Source organism: Oreochromis aureus, linkage group 2 (assembly GCF_013358895.1).
Source record: "Oreochromis aureus strain Israel breed Guangdong linkage group 2, ZZ_aureus, whole genome shotgun sequence".
In the NCBI taxonomy this organism is placed as follows: Eukaryota; Metazoa; Chordata; class Actinopteri; order Cichliformes; family Cichlidae; genus Oreochromis; species Oreochromis aureus.
This window is the reverse complement of record NC_052943.1, coordinates 20,961,850-20,978,351: the sequence shown is the minus strand read 5'-3', so window position 1 is coordinate 20,978,351 and position 16,502 is coordinate 20,961,850. Positions and strand designations below refer to the sequence as shown.

The window sequence follows — 16,502 nt, the reverse complement described above, 5'->3', positions numbered from 1 at the left end:
ATTAATATAATGAATGAGAAAAAATAGCCTGGGTAATGAAAGGATTCAAGCACCTGACCTTTCCACATAGACAGCAAAGTGAACATGAACTCTGACCCAGATCTCTGTGAGGGCAGGAGTGAGGCCTTGTGTGTAAGGTTGTTAGGAAGGAAGTATTGAGTCACTGAGGCAGAGCTTTGTCATTTTAGCAACTGGTATAAATATAGAGAAAACACAGGATGAACTGCAAAGGTTTTTGTTTAAAAAAATTTTCTTTTTATCTTTTTATGTGCCAATGACAAACGCAAGGTAATGGTTAAAGGCTTACACTCAAAAAGGTTGTTTTAGCAGGAGCAGCACAGAACTCCAGAGCAAGACAGACGTCTCAGCTACTAACTGTTATTAATGTTAAGGACTAAACGTGTGTTTTAGGAGTCTGAATATGTTCTTTTCAGCTTTTCACTTGTGGTTTCAGTGAATGCTGTTCTGCATGTCAAGAGCAACAAGCAAAGCAGCACATCTTTACTTTCAGACCAAGGTTAGGTGTACCATTTCTCCATTCTATGGCTGACCACAGAAGCTGTTGACTCAGAACAGACCACACTATGAGCTTTCATCAAATATAAAGCAAGTGAAGAGCTACAAGACACTTGAGTGGGCTTTTTAAGCCTTTATAAAGGGACAAATGCTGCTCTCTTAAGGTTAAAACACTAAGTAAACAGCATAGTTTTGCAATTTTGTAGTGTATAGTTCCGTTTTTTTGTTCATGCTGTAGTAAAGTTGTACATTGTAGATCATTTTAATTTTGACAATTTCACAACTGTACTAAATGATGCACACTGGAATATATTTCTTTGGATGGATGTCAAACTTCCTGTGCAATGCTGTAAAAAGCAGCTATTATTAAAACTAGAAAGAAAAAAGAGTGAGGTGAATTATCAGCACCTCCTCTCATTTCTTCGCAACTACATAGGAAAAAAATCCAAACCACAGTAAAGTAAAACTAGTCCCAGCATGACTGAACAGTCTGAGTGTGTCCTTTTCTCAGATATCCTTCAACAGCTTCTCTAGGCTGTTCTAATTTAAATATGATTCATGGTAATAATATAGTGTTATTTCAGTTTCCTAAAATAGATAAGACACTGGTGCAAGACCAACTGCTTGAGATTAAAACAGAGACACGGAGAGAAAACCCCTTTGTATTCACTCCTCTGTTTGAAAGCTCAACCACAGCAAGCAGTTGTCATGCATCAAGTTTGTCTATAGTTATCTCTGTGGGTTTCAGGTGCAAGTAGTGTGTGTACAAAAAACAAAAGGCAACAATGAAAGAAAAAAAACAGATTAGAAAATGGACATGTAGGAGATTTAATAATTGTTACTTTTTAAATTATATTTTGCACTTGTTAACTTTCCTGTTTGCAGAAAAAATGGGAACACAGGGTGGACACAACCTAGTCTGACTGGATCTGTACTGTCTTTTATCCAAGTCTCAGCTCTTTTGTTTACTTTGCTTTTTCTTATTGATTTATTCAAACATGCATCCTCACTTTAGTCAAACATTTCTTAGACGTCCAGGTTAATTTGTTCTTGGGGTAAGAATGGTGTTCTGAAGCGAGTGCAGAGGATTAAAATGCGACCGCAATGACTTTGTTGACTCTGTACCCTGGTACTTGTGCTTCTTTGGTTTAAGTAACTTGCCCTGTTTCTGTCCTTGGTGTGCAGAACTGAATCAGTCTATTAAAGAAAGTAATGCCTGTCCAGTAAGTAGTTCAGAGGGTGCTTAAAATGATCCATGATGGATAATAATTTATTTGATTTAAGAGTTTGGTTTGGCTGAAGCATTGCATATATATCCACCACAGATTTCCACAGCTGTAAATAGACACATGGCATTTTGTGTCATTAAAATAATTAATCTCTTTGTTAAAAATGTTTTAAAATACTTATTTCTTTTAGGTTTCATCGCACTTTCTAAAAGTCCTCTACATTTCCTTCTTGAGAATAATAAGCAGTTGCAGATGCAACAGCTACTGTTACAGACAAATGCTGCGGTACGCTATTTCTCCGCCCTTTGACCGACCACTGAAGGCGTTTCTTCAGAACAGGCCTCACTGTGAGCTTAAACAGGATATGAAGTGAGAGAAGAGGTACAGGAAGGCTTCAGGAGATTCGCTTTAGCTAAACAACTGATTTTTTTAAATGTATACTTATTTGTTCTTCATTATTTTGGACAAGCCACTTGCCCACCTCTGTGCTAAGTGAGGTGTGTAACAACACATTATACCAGAGCTTCATACCTACAGTCAGCAATGAAGCAAACATTTTAAGACATTGACAAAGAGGCCCAGTTGGGGTTGGGGGAGTGATTGACACCTCCTCTCTTCCATCAACAGCTATGAAGAACCACAAATAGGTGTGATAAAAGTGGTCAGTGTAACTGAGAAGGTGATCATGTGCACTTTTTGTTTATTCTTTAACTACTTTTCTGTGCTGTTTTGGTATGGATAATACTTGTAACGCTTATAAAACGTCATTCTACATGCTTTTTAAAAAAATGATAAAACAGTGCTTCAAGACCAGCTTCCTGAGATGGTCGAGAGCGAGACAGGAAGAAAAGCCCCTTTGTACTCACACCTTTTTTGAAAGCCCAACCACAGAAATGCATGCTGCAAAGTTTCCATGCATCATTTGTTTGTCAGTGACGACTGCTGTGAATTTGTTTCTGGGTTTCGCTGCAAAAGATTATGTAAAGAAAAATCTTTTTTTGGGGGGGGGGATTAAACAAAGATATTCAGTGTTGTTCATTACAATTATCTTAAAATAATTACAAGCTGGGCACAGCAAAGTGTCAGTGGATCACCAGTTTACTGCATAGCAAAACTCCAGCTTGTATTCATCTCTCTCTCTCTCTCTTTGGCAGTAAATAGTGCTGAGGAAGACTAAAAATGTAGGCTGTGAGCGGGACTGTGAGATACAACATTCAGATTTCTAGCTTTGACTGAAACTGAACCAATGATGATGTGATTTTGCACAACTACACTGTCAGACCATTTTGGCTTGTGGTCAAAAATATATCAGTGCTAACACAAAATAACTGAATTTCCCAGAGGAACCTACCCGAGGGATTAATAAAGTTTTATCTTATCTTATCTTAAATACTCCACACTGAAAGATTTTCTACAGTTATTTATTATATTTTTACTGCCAGTAGGCACAGAGTAGTTTTGCCTGAAACCCACACACATAATTTTGGTAATTATTTGATGCAAGTGAATCATTTATAGTGTCAGACTTTTTGCTGCTTTCTTTGTCCTAAAAATAATATAATAAGTATGATTGCATGATGGTGATGACAGAGAGTTTGAGTGTCTTCCAACTTATTATTTCGGTTTAACATAACTGGTGTCTCAGTAAACTTGCAGATGCAGTGGGACAAAAAAGTGAACTGGTGAGTATCTAAAATTAGCTAAAGCTAAAGCCTAGCAGCCAGCTAGCAGCCTTCTCTGCCTTAAATCTAAGAACTTTCTTAGCCGTATATCAAAACTTGGGAAACTACATCATTTGAAGTGCTCATAAAATTTAAACCCATGAGTTAGAAAAAAGAAAATAAAACCCTGTACAGCTGTGCTGAAGGGAAAATTGAGTTAGATAACAAAACCAAATTTTGTACAATGTCCCACTGCCACAGTGACTTGATAAACAGAATTTTACTTAAATCCTCTGTTTTGTACAAACATTATCCAGGTTGGTTTTTTTTGATTGTGTGAATCATACATTTACAGTTCTTGATGGGTCATATATGTATAAAAACCTGTTTGTGGTACATAAACTAAAATGAATATGTAATCAACATTTTTTCCATCAGATTTCCTCCTTCTTTGGGGGATTCTCAAGAATCTGGAGCAGTCTTACAGGTTATCTGGTCTTTAAGTGATGACCTGTTGAATCCTGCTTCCTGTGTTTAATAAGGCAGTTGTGCTTTTAACATGTTTTAATGCTTTGTATGTTGTTCTATTTAATCTCAACAAGCCCCTAAAAACAGTCAGTGATCACTGTCGGCCTCTTTCGGTTTTTATTACCGCTATTCATTTTAAAGCTCAGTTTTTAAAACCTTTCAATGTAACTACAGCCCAGCCCATGCAGCAGTATATTAATGACTAACCTCGTATTGTGGATGGATTATCTTAGTTGTTCTCCTGACTGAAGTTTACAGCATCCTGCCATGCGATTGCATTTGTCCCTAACCACACTTTAACCTCACTTTAACTTTTATTGAGTGGAAAAGTGTTAGCGTTCTTCCTCCAGCTTCACTGTTTATATTATGCTAACATAGCTGTGTCACTAGCAATCAGGTAGCACATCATTATATACCAGCTAGCCAAACTTCTGTAACCCTACAAACGTCACTGTTGTTTAGTTTTCTGTCTTCAGTTATGTTGGAAGTGATAGCAGAGCTGTACGTCTTAATTTGTTTCAGAAATCCCTCACTCAGAACATGGTATATTATATTTAGATGGAAACTAGCAAGCTAACTCCCTGCTAACTTCTAACTCTGTTAAATTTGATAAATTCTGTTTTCATGGATGCCTGGATGTTAAACTTACTTGTTGCACCTGGTAGAGCAGCAACACTGATGATTTTATTACAGATGAAAGAATTTAGACAGTTTTTCAACTCTCAGTGATGCCGCAGTGATCATTTGACTTAGGGACCTCCAGCGTAGTTTGGGCCCAGACATGGCTAATGATGTCAGACTTAAAGACCGGATAGAGTGTTAAGAGTCGTATATCCATTCTGTAAAAAAAAATCTTTTTAACCCAGGGCACCAAATACTGATAAGGTGTCCACTGATGTTTGTTCTTTAAAGCCCTGACAGGCAGTCCATGAATGCACCTGACCTGTTTGGGAGATTTGCATATTCTAATTTATTTTTTTTCTTTTACCTTTTAATGCTGGCACTATAAACTTACTTCGCTGAGTTTCACAAAAGTAACCTAGCACAAGAAAAAAACAGAACATGTTTCTGGTACATTTAAATCCTTTTCAAATATTCCCATATAACAAGCTGGGAGTTAAGCAGTGCGAGTGTGTTCGCAGTTCGCTGAAAGTCCAGGCATGGTTTATCTGCTTGCAGAGAGAGCTCTGTTCCCAGATGGAGGAAGTCTAAATTATCTGTGTTTTTCATATTTTATGAACTCAACTGTGGCTCCCTTCCCTAATCTAGATGACTTGTTAACCAATCAGCGTTCGGCAAATGCATATCTCATGCGCTTCCAGCGATGCACAGTAAGAGTAGACCCACTATGCTTCCACATCAAAGTAAGGAGGTGGTTCGGCTATCTGACGAACCTGGGCGTCAGATAGCTCGGGCACTTCCTGAGTGAGGTATCTGGACATGTCCCACCGGGAGGAGGCCCAGGGCGGACCCAGGACACGCTGGAGATCTCTAGCTTGTCTGTTCCCCCAGACAAGCTAGAGCTGGTGGCTAGCAATAGAGAGGTCTGGGACTCTACTTAGGTTGCTCCCCCCGCAACCTAAGCACTTATACTTCCAGATAAGTGGAAAAAAAAGGATGGATGGATGGATGGAAACCTTTTCTTCAGCTGCTCTTAATTTACAACAGATCTGAATGATTTGACAACTCTGGAAGATTTAGGGTCCAACTTTTGAAGGGTTAAAACACTGAACCAACAACCTAATGATTAGTTTCATAGCATGCCTGTCAAGTAGCATGCTTTCATAATGGATTGTTTGCCATGGCCAAAGTCAACGTATAGTCTAAAAATTATATTTTATTTTATTTTATTTTAGTTGTTTAACTTTGACACAGGAAAAGTTGGACACGTTGGCGATCTCTAGATTGTCTGTTCCCCCAGACAACCCAGAGCTGGTGTCTAGGGAGAGAGAGATCACTGAAGTTAACCAAACAGATCTGTGGATTAAGTTCAGTCATCAGTATCAATTTTAACATAGTTCCACAGCCAAACGAAACAACATAAAATCTGTTCTGAACAGTGAATGGAAGGCTTCTTATAATAAAATATGAATGGAATAATAAAGCGTAAAATCCACCTAGAATCTCAATTTGAGATCTTTTTAAAATATAAACAGTAGTTGATATAGTAACAGTAATACATAATGTACTTTATGTTTATCATATTGTCTCTTAAAGTTACATAATTTTATTGGATTTCATTTGGAGGTGTGTGTGAAGTTATATCATTTCTTCCACATATGCTTCCAGCTGGCACAGTCTAAACCAATCTGTCTTTCTTGCTTTCTCTAGGTTTCAGGTTGAGAAACCCACAAATATAAGATGACGCGGCCTACAATTGGTGTTGTTTCATCTGCTTATGCTGGAAACACATTTGACATTGTTTCCACTCCTGTAATGCAGTGAAACAACTTAACAAGAAGCCAATCAGAGTGCTCTAAAATTGTTTCCTCCCACTTGATATGATTATATTTAGACAAATCATTTAATTAAGTTTGCATCCCAGCAGTATCAAGAAAGAACATCAGAAATGAGGATTATATTTTATTTGCTGATGCTCAGTGTTGTGTGTAAGTATAAGTAGAGGCCTGTGCTGCTGATATATTTTTGAAGTGTAGATGATTCCATTACTTGTTAATGACTGACTAGGCTGACCTTTTTCTTTTTGTTTGGCTATTTCAGATTGCTCAGAAGAGCAGATTTTTGAGACAAAGACTGCTCATGTTGGAGCGAATATAAAGCTGACATGCCCCCGCAGGTCTACGGGAACCTTATTTTGGATCAAGCTTGTTTCTGGAAATTTTCCTAAAATATTTGGAAGGTCATTTAGCTCTCAGAGGGTTGATCAGCGCATTAGAACTGCAACAGAGGATGGAATATTTGATTTATATATTTCAAAAGTACAGGACAGTGATACAGGAGTTTACTTCTGTGTGAAAACATTAAGTCGAGACTTAATATTTTTGAGAGGAACATTCCTGAAAGTAGAAGGTAAGTAGACAAAAAATTTTAAGATATTTTTTATTCCTAAATCCATGTTTGCATATTGTGTGTGTAAGGTTGGATAGATTATTTCTTTATATGTGTGTGTATGTATGAGTTCACTACGACAGAGTATTAAGTCCACACTGAGAAAAATACCCAATATTAATATTGATCACCTTGAGAATAAAGTCAAGATTTGAGATCAAAGTTAAACATCTTTTTTGAGAAAACAATCCTAATACCATTTTAAGGGAAAAAGTTGAAATGTAGCGAGTACAGTTTTGGTTTTAGTAACAAGGACTACAAGGACTCTTTTAGCACATAAACACAGTGTCATGATAAGTTTAAGGACATTGGAAAGGTGGTGCAGAAAACGGCATCTGGTCAGACGGAAACACACAAACTTGTTTTTTGTAGAAGAAGAGTGAATTTGTACAAAATGAAATGGCTGGTAATGGACAGATGCAAGGTATCTTAAAAAAATTAAAAGCAATTTTTTACATTGCTTTATTTGTTTCCATTTCTCAGGACCAGAACCTGCTTTCACTACAGCTCTCCCATCTGATCCTGTCCATCTGGCACACACAGTGACACTGCAGTGTTCGATCCTCCGTGACTTTCAGAACAAAAGTTGTCCCACTGATAAGAGGATGTTCTGTTTGAGTGCCAAATCACATCAGTCACACCTGGATTTAAATTATAGTTGTGTTAATGGTGAAGATGAATATGAAAAGAATCCAGAGGAACTCTCAGCAAAGACATGTTTCTACAGCTACTTCAGAAACTTCAGCTCTTTTGATTTTCAGGCATATTACTGTTCGGTGGCCACATGTGTGGAGTCATCTTCTGGGGATAAAACAAAAGGCGATACTGCAGGTAATTGTATCACATTTTTATATAGTGCCAGAAATAGAAAATCTCTGCATTTGATTATATTTTGTTTTTTCAGCCAAAATTCTGTAATACCTAATCAAAACCACCAAAAACCACCCAAAATAAAATGAAACCCCCAAACTTTTTAATACTTTTAATCATTTTTAATTTCCATGATTTACTTCTTTTCTTTCCGTGGCAGCAGTCGACAGGAGCAATTCAAAAAGGAACAACATATTTTTTTACCTGTTTATCGCTACTCTGGCTATAAGTGTGATTGTTATAGCCTTTCTAGTCTATTCCATCAAAAAACTAAAGACGAATTCACATGTGTACTCTAATGGTAAGCAAAATTACACACACTGTACACCAATCTGTCAAACCATTTTTGGCAAAAGTTATCTCATTCTTACTGTTTTTTTCCTTCTCTCTTTTTTTTTTTTTGCTACTGCAGCTGCTCTGGAAACAAATGGAATTTCAGGTGGTGATCAGGAAAATCCACAGGTAATTATATATATATATATATATAAAAGCTGTTAGTTATATGCATGTTTTAATCTCTAACATATTCTGCTTCCTCAGACAGATGAGGATACGTTGGTATATTCTACAGCAACTTTTAAAAAAGTGAGTAAATCAGTGGAAAGACATAAAAAACCAACAGAGGAAGACAGCATCTATGCTGCTGTCAAGGCTCCTGTCCTGGATTAACATCTGTCATGAGATCTTTTATGTGAATATAGTGTTCCCCTTTTTGTGTTATAAATGTACATAAATAGACTTTATTATCTGGATACTTTTTGCATTTTAATCAGTTTTTATTAATAAACAGTAAAAAAAAATCTTGTTAAAATATTGATAATAGGACTTTCCAATAAATAAATTGTAAGAATCAAGAATCAGCAAAGGTAAAAACATGTCTAAGTGGTGCCTTTGTTGTTGTTTAGAAGTGGCAAGGGCAAAGGAAACGATTTATTGTAGGTTGTATGTGAGTCACTAATTTTGCTGCTGCAGTCTGGATCAACTGAAGGCCTTCCAGAGAGCATTTATACAATAGTTTAAATACTAATATGCATATTATATTAATATTGCAGTAGTCCAACCTAGAAGTAATACATGTATGAACTGGCTTTTCAGCATCACTTTGATATAGGAGGTTTCTAATTTTCTACCTATTTTCTACATATGTGTTTAATGTGGATGTTGGAGGACATACACAGATCAAAAATGACTCCTCAAACTATTACTGGAGACCAAGCTAATGTAATCCAAATAAGCATCTGGTTCGACACATTTAGAAGTAGGAAATTAGAGGTCATCCAGTGAAACAGTAGGATACTAGGGACAGGGTGAGATAAAGGCAGATGATCTGATGTGCTGACCCCGAAAGGTACTTTACTTACAATAAAATAACACAAAATGTTAATGTTTGTGGGGTTTTTGTCTTTAATCTGTATGTTTTTAGCTACAAGCTTTGTATTTTGAACACATCTCAGTCACATTGTGTTTTGCATTAAAATGAATAAAAAGTTACTCAAATCTTGTTAAATGAACTATTTTACACAAAAATGTTAAATAATAAAAACAGGCCAGAATGAAAACAAATTGTATTCCTTAAGCCAGAGACAGTCCTGAAGGTTTTCAGCTATAAGTCTGACTCGTTCCTGGTGGGTGATTGGATCCGTCAGGGCTGCCTTTTGTCACCAATTCTGTTCGTAATTTTTATAGACAAAATTTCTAGGCGTAGCCAAGTGGCGGAAGGCTTTCACTTGGGTGGTCTCAGATTCTCATCTCTGCTTTTCACGGATGATGTGGTTCTGTTGGCTTCATCGGGTGATGGCCTCCAGCTCACTTTGGAATGGTCCACAGCCAAATGTGAAGCAGTGGGAATGAGAATCAGCACCTCCACATCTGAGGCCATGGTTCTCAGCCGGAAAAGGGCGGAGTGCCCACTCCGGGTCAGGGACGAGTTCTTGCCCCAAGTGGAAGAGTTTAAGTATCTCTGGGTCTTGTTCACGAGTGACGGGAAAAGGGAGCCGGAAATGGACAGATGGATTGGTGCTGCGGCTGCCATCATGCAGACGCTGTACCGGTCTGCTGTGCTGAAGAGAGAGCTGAGTGTAAATGCAAAGCTCTCAACTTACCGGTCGATCTATGTCCCTACCCTCACCTATGGTCACGAACTGTGGGTAGTGACTGAAAGAACGAGATTGTGGATACAAGCGGCAGAAATGGGCTTCCTCTGAAGGGTGGCTGGTCTCTCCCTTAGGGATAGGGTGAGAAGTTCGGCCATCTGGGAGGGGCTCAGAGTAGAGCCACCGGTCCTTCACATCGAAAGGAGCCAGTTGAGGTGGTTCGGGCATCTAACAAGGATGCCCGAACCACCACTGAACCCGGTGGGACATGAGAATTCATGAGCATAATTTTCTTTGCAATGCATAGAGCAATAAGGACTGTATGTGACGTATTTGCTTCCATATCTAATTCCCCTACGTCACCTAAGATGCACAGCTTGGGTGAAATTGGAATACAGCAGCTAAACAATGTCGCTAGGTCTTTATATATCCTCTGCCAGAACCTCTGTACAGGCATACAAGACCACCTAACTTGGTGACAGTTCTTTAAGTTTGGCACCTACGCATGCAGCTTCTCCTCTGCACTCCCGTACACACTTTCGTCCACTACGCTCCAGCCTCACCAAATCAACAAGGAAGAGAGAACTAGCTCATTAACAAAACCCTACACACCTGCCCCACCAACCTCCCTGGCACTGCCCCTTGAGCTCATTGCACCACCCGTCTCCTGCAGCTGAGCCAGTGACCACACCCTTGCCACACTTTTTTTCCCCATTATCCAACAGCATAACCAAAGTAAGAAATAGATTTTGTCCTATATTTCATATTTTATCAGATTTTAAATAGTAAATCTAAAATCTATGGTGTCCACCTTAAGTTTGTGGTGACTTAGTGACTTGTAGATGTTAGGATCTGTAGCATTTTAATAAAATTCTGTTGTGGTATACAAACGTCTATATTAAATTCCTTCTTTACGCTATTCATTATAAAATGGAGAGCTGATAAGGTTGCCAAATGGTACTGAATTGGCTTTATTTTACTCTGAATAGAACCAGAAGTTACTAAATTAACATTATACGACTGTATGCCTTGTGTTTCAAACATAAAGATAAGATGAGATAACTTTATTGTCATTGCACAGTCATACACAGTACAATAGTACAATGAGATTGGAAAACTGTACCACGTCGGGACTACGTACAACACTACACAGTAAATTAAGTAATAAAAAGAAGAATAAGTATATGTTTATTGCACATTGTTATTATTGCACATTGTTATTATTATTACTATTATTACACCTTGTTATAAATATAAATATTATTATTGTTATTCTTGTTACCCCCCAAAAAGTCCAGGGAGGCAGCCAAACAGGTCAGGTGTTAGCACTGATTAGAGCTATTGCCGTGTTGTAAAAGCTGTCCTTGAGTCTGAAGCACCTTTTTGTGTGCTGTGGTGCAGCTGGAGACCCATACAGAGATGCAGTATGTCAGCATACTTTGTTTTTTTGTTTTTTTTGCCTGTCCCGTTTGGTTTTTTAGCCAACAGAATTGATGTCTGAAAGCTAACAAAGATACCCAACAGATTTACTATGCCAAGCGGATCATCACGGCCTTGCTGTTTTGGTCCATTTGATTGACCTTTGTTGTTATAATTTCTTTCATTTTATTTTCAGTTGTTACAGATGGGACAGACATGGCTGGGGGATAGGAAAGGGAGAAAGAAAGATGAAGGAACAGAAAAACAGAGGGGAAGGGGGACATTGACAAAGGACACTTAAAACGAAAAAAAATCTCCCAGATCACCTGTGAGAGAAAAAAAAAGAAAAAAAGAGAGAACAAGCAAAAAAAGAGAGCAACATAATAAACACAGCACCATCGCATTAATCTAGCTAACAGTAAATAACAGTAAATACTAAATATTGAAATGTTGAAAATTGAAATGTTGTTGTGCGGCACGCAGGACCACCAGCGCACAATGTGCTTTGAGGTAGCAGCCAACAAACGTGTAGTTTGTGTCTGTGTACACCTGTGTGCACACCTGTGTGGATCAGAGCGCTTGTATTCAAAAGGTTTCTCCACGTAACGATCTGCTAGAGGGTGTGGGGAGCCATAGCCCCGTAGCCTAGGGCATGAAGCAGGTATGTAGGAGGCCCCGGACATCCAGAGGCCCCAGAGTGCGAGAGCCCAAGGATGACCATCGGAGGGGACACCATGCCACCCTCCTGGGAAGAGCTGAGGAGAGCCCCAGACAAGGGGTCACCCAGCAGCCACGAAGCAGAAGTCAGAGGGGGCTGCAGTGGTGTGCCTGTGGGCTCTGTTGGTATCCAGCTGTGAAGAGTGAACCGAGCCAGAGGCCTGTCGGCCCCCCACACCCCGGAAGAGGCCCGACCGAGCCACAGGCGCCAGGCCCCGCCATGCAGCCACCGGGAGTGAGCCGTTACATACCTGAGCGCCCAGCCCCGGACACCAAGAACCACCAACGCACCGACACCTGAGGGCATCAGCCACCGGCAGGAAGTGTGGTGAGGGGAGATAGGCCTCCATACTTTGGAGGGCCTGAGATGTTCCCAGAGAGGTGGAGTCTGAGATCCGACCTGACATATAGATACAGACAAACAGGTACACACAGACACAAACATGCATTCCCACACTCATGCACACATATACAAATACTCAGGACTCACCCAACGTAAAGACAGACACAAATGGACATTGTACACACAATCACACTCCCCAAACATACTCTATACCCCAGGTCCAGGTACCCTCACCTCCAGAGGAGGAAATTGCACCTAGACCCAGGAGATGTACACTACACCAGTGAGTGTGAAGTAATTAGCTAATCGATAAACAACTAAATGAAATAAAAAGTTCTTGTTTTTTTAGTATCTTCTGCAGAAATTTCTGAAAAAGAGACATTTTATGTCAATTATGTTAATCTGTCCACATTTTTTATTTGGTAACGTTGTAACACCAGGTGCCCTTCTTGATGCAGCCCATCCATTTATCCATTTATCCCATATTGGGAGTAGACTAGGAGTAAACTAGCGTGTGACCATCTTAGGCTGGGTTTGTGTCTCCTCCCTAGTCTTGAATTAATGATTAGAATATGTGAAGTATTTTATCTTTTTGTGATTTGTAAAACACAAAGCATAAATATGTTCTTTTTTTGTCCACTGCAGTTTTCACACTTCCATAGTGAATTACAAGAAAACAAAATAGCAGGATATCTCTTACTGGAAATATGTTTAGCTCACTAAGTAGCTCTGAGATTCAATAAACGATCTGTCATCAGAAAATGGCACTAAGTAATTTGTACAAGCTGTAGTTAAGACCAAGTTAAGTTTTAGAATTCAGGAACTTCTAATTGCTGTATAAATAAATGCATGCAACATGTATGTAAGTGTCTTCACTTTTAGGTAAGGCAGAGCACCTAAACCCAGATAAACCTAGAAAATGAACTTTCTAAGATGTTTTTATTATTGTACAATTGTCAACTTGAGCTGACGTCATGACTTAACCTAGTTTTGCTGAATAAAGTTAACCACGCAGGAAATGAAAACTTCGGTAATCTATAAGTGAAAGCAAACTTTGATTTTTTTGTATTTCCTTTTTTTTCTTGTCTTTGCAAGTGGAAATAATCAAGTAAATGAATTCAGAAACACTTAAATGAAAATTGACAGTAGCGGGAACAAAAGACTAGTAAAATCATTTGGAAAATTTGCTGACAGATTAAAGCAGAACATGGATATTGGATAGGAAAACTAAAATAACTATAAATGAGCGCCTAACATTTTTTGGGAAAGAAATTTACTTCATCAATGAAATAATGTGCAAATGAATAAGAAAGAGATGATTTACTCCTCAGAAGCGTGGAAGAGAGCAATGTGACAGGAAGTGCCCTTGAATCTATATTCTGTGATAACCAATCAGATTCATCTGACACATGTGACATAAAAGGTTTGTGCTAAAATACCTCCTACACTGACTGAAATATCTACAAGCTCCCTAAAAAGCGATGTTGCCAAGATGATTGTGATATGGGTTGCACTGCTTGCTATTCATCAAGGATGTAAGTGTTTTTATATTCTGTTTTTTCCATACATGTATGCTGTTAGCATGGTGGTTTCCTGCATTATTGTGACTTATTGTTTTAGATTTTGCATGTTTTCTTTCAAATTAGACACACTTATTCCAGTAACTAAGGTTCAACTCGGTGAACCTGCAACTTTACTGTGTGACCTGCCTAAGACCGAGTTCAGCCGTAGAGTCGATTGGTACAAGCAGAGTCCTGGAGACACTCTGCAAAGAATTTGGACAGTAAAGGACTCTGCAGCACCTGCCTTTGCACCTGAGTTCAACAACTCAAAATGGGATGTTAAGTATGACAAGAATTTGAGCAAACTGACCATTTTGAGGACAAGACAAGAGGACGAAGGAATGTATCACTGTGGATTCACAGCGTGGCTCCAAGATACCAAATGGACTGCGACATATTTGTTAGTAAAAGGTAATAATGTGATTCTTCTATAAAAGTTTGCTTCAGCAACTAAAATTGAATACTAAATAAAATAATTTATGAATGAGCATGTTTTGAAAACATTTACATGTAAGATACGTTTGGTCTATGTTTTTTAAAACTCAAACTATTTGTCTTTCAGTGTACTTTATAATCACATTTGTTAATATATTTATATTATACAGGAAACACCCAGAGAACATCAAACTATTCTGTTGTTCAAGAGAAGATAGCAACTCCAGGAGGCTCAGTCACTCTTCATTGTTCACTCCTCTCTAATTTTGATGACAAGACATGTTCAGGAGGTCTCAGTATGTTCTGGTTTAGAGAAGGATCAAATCCATCTCATCCTAGCATCATCTACACTGACGGAAACAGACATCATAAATGTGGGAATAGCTCTGCGACTCAGCAGAGTTGTGTTTATCAATTCAATAAAAGTATTAGCTCCTCAGAAGAAGGCACTTACTATTGTGCTGTGGCCACATGTGGGAAGATATTGATAGGAAAAGGAACTAAACTGCAAATAGGTATGATTTTATTTATAAAAATAAACCATGACATATAAGATTCCTTGTTATTGTCAGAATTACTAATTGTTTCTCTTATTGGTTTTCTAGAACAAAGAGGTTCTGAATTTTCTGCACTGGTGATAACAATAGCCTGCTTGGTCATTTCTGTGATTGTCAATATTATTTTGATCTGTTGCCGAAACCCAAGAGCATCATGCGAACAATTTAAAAGTAAGTGTTGTTGTAGGAGCAAGTTTTCCTTTAATGTGAGAAAAACAAAATACTCCTTTAATTTAAAATTCTAAATCAGACAAAATAGATAATATGCCTATTTTTGTCACTGTAACACACAGATAACAGCTCTTCACAAGCAAGGCAAAGTGATTTATGCCAAACAGTGGACAACAGTGTAAGTACTATGACCAAATCTTTTTTTTTAACTTTATTAAAATGATTCTATGAAGTAAAAAAAAAATGTATTATATTATTTTGTATAGGCTGAAAGTGGACATGATCTGAACTATGCTGCTCTTCACTTCTCTGGAAGGAAAGCTACCTGTACAAGAGGAAAGAAGAAGAATGAACTGGAAACTGAAGAAAGTGTTTATTCTCAAGTTAAATGCAAAATGTAAAAGTGTATCTATGAGTGTCTGTGGGTTGGTTTATAGTAATCTTTATCTAAAAGTAAACTAATATCAAAACTGAAAACATGGTGTTTCCTGTTTGCTTGTTTGTCCTCATTATTTATGTATAATATTATGATTTATTAAATGAGTGGTATTATGTAGTATATTATGATGATTTCATCTCACTGATTGTGAATTACTTCAAATTAATAGTTGCCGTGGTTGATGCTACCACAGTGTCATGATTCAGTCCTGCAGACTCCGAAGCACCTCGGTTGCCTCAGCAGGTTCCATGACAGAACTAGTCTGTTTTATTTCAGTGAACCACCACCTACTTGTAAGTGACAGATACCTCTTTTCCTTGGAAATAAGGGGTGACTTCCTCCTAGCACAATTTAAAAAACAGATGTATTTGATTTGTTTATTTTTTTCTGTCCGTGGAAAGCACATGCAACATAAAACAAAAGAATAAACTATTTTGTGATTTATTCTTTTTGCAATAAACATTCTACATACGCTTATCCTGAGTGTGGATTTTACCTCATTGTTTTCAACACAGTCACATATAAACACTTTTGTCTTGGTCCTGGGCCTTTGCCCTGTTCGTGCATCCGCTCACCCAGGAGGCCACTGCATAGAAAAAGGTGGATGGTACCACAGTGTCATAGAATGTCCTCAACAGAGTCCTGCAGACTCCAAAGCACCTTGGTTGCCTCAGCAGGTGGAGTCAACTCTGGCCCTTCTTATACAGGACGTCTGTATTTGTAGTCCAGTCCAGTTTATTTTGAGGTGAACACCCAGATACTCGTAGGAGTCCACTGTCTCAATGTCTTTTCCTTGGATGTTCACCAGTGGTGTAGGGGGTGACTTCCTCCTGAAGTCTATGACCATCTCCTTCAAAACAGATGTATTTGATTTGCTTTAGTTTTTTTTCTGT

General features: G+C 38.3%; 2 protein-coding genes across 2 annotated transcripts; both read left to right on the top strand.

Moving 5' to 3' along the window:
- Positions 1 to 6,492: 6,492 nt before the first annotated feature.
- LOC120443067 lies at positions 6,493 to 9,372 on the top strand. Its single transcript, XM_039620788.1, has 6 exons — positions 6,493 to 6,543; positions 6,656 to 6,964; positions 7,487 to 7,834; positions 8,034 to 8,174; positions 8,286 to 8,335; positions 8,414 to 9,372. The coding sequence occupies exons 1-6, from the start codon at positions 6,504 to 6,506 to the stop codon at positions 8,540 to 8,542; spliced, it is 1,017 nt and encodes a 338-aa protein (XP_039476722.1). The 5' UTR covers positions 6,493 to 6,503; the 3' UTR covers positions 8,543 to 9,372.
- Positions 9,373 to 13,888: 4,516 nt separating this feature from the next.
- Positions 13,889 to 15,653, top strand: LOC120443065. The gene is made up of 6 exons (XM_039620774.1): positions 13,889 to 13,980; positions 14,092 to 14,418; positions 14,613 to 14,957; positions 15,048 to 15,170; positions 15,293 to 15,348; positions 15,437 to 15,653. The coding sequence occupies exons 1-6, from the start codon at positions 13,938 to 13,940 to the stop codon at positions 15,569 to 15,571; spliced, it is 1,029 nt and encodes a 342-aa protein (XP_039476708.1). The 5' UTR covers positions 13,889 to 13,937; the 3' UTR covers positions 15,572 to 15,653.
- The last annotated feature ends 849 nt before the right edge of the window (positions 15,654 to 16,502 follow it).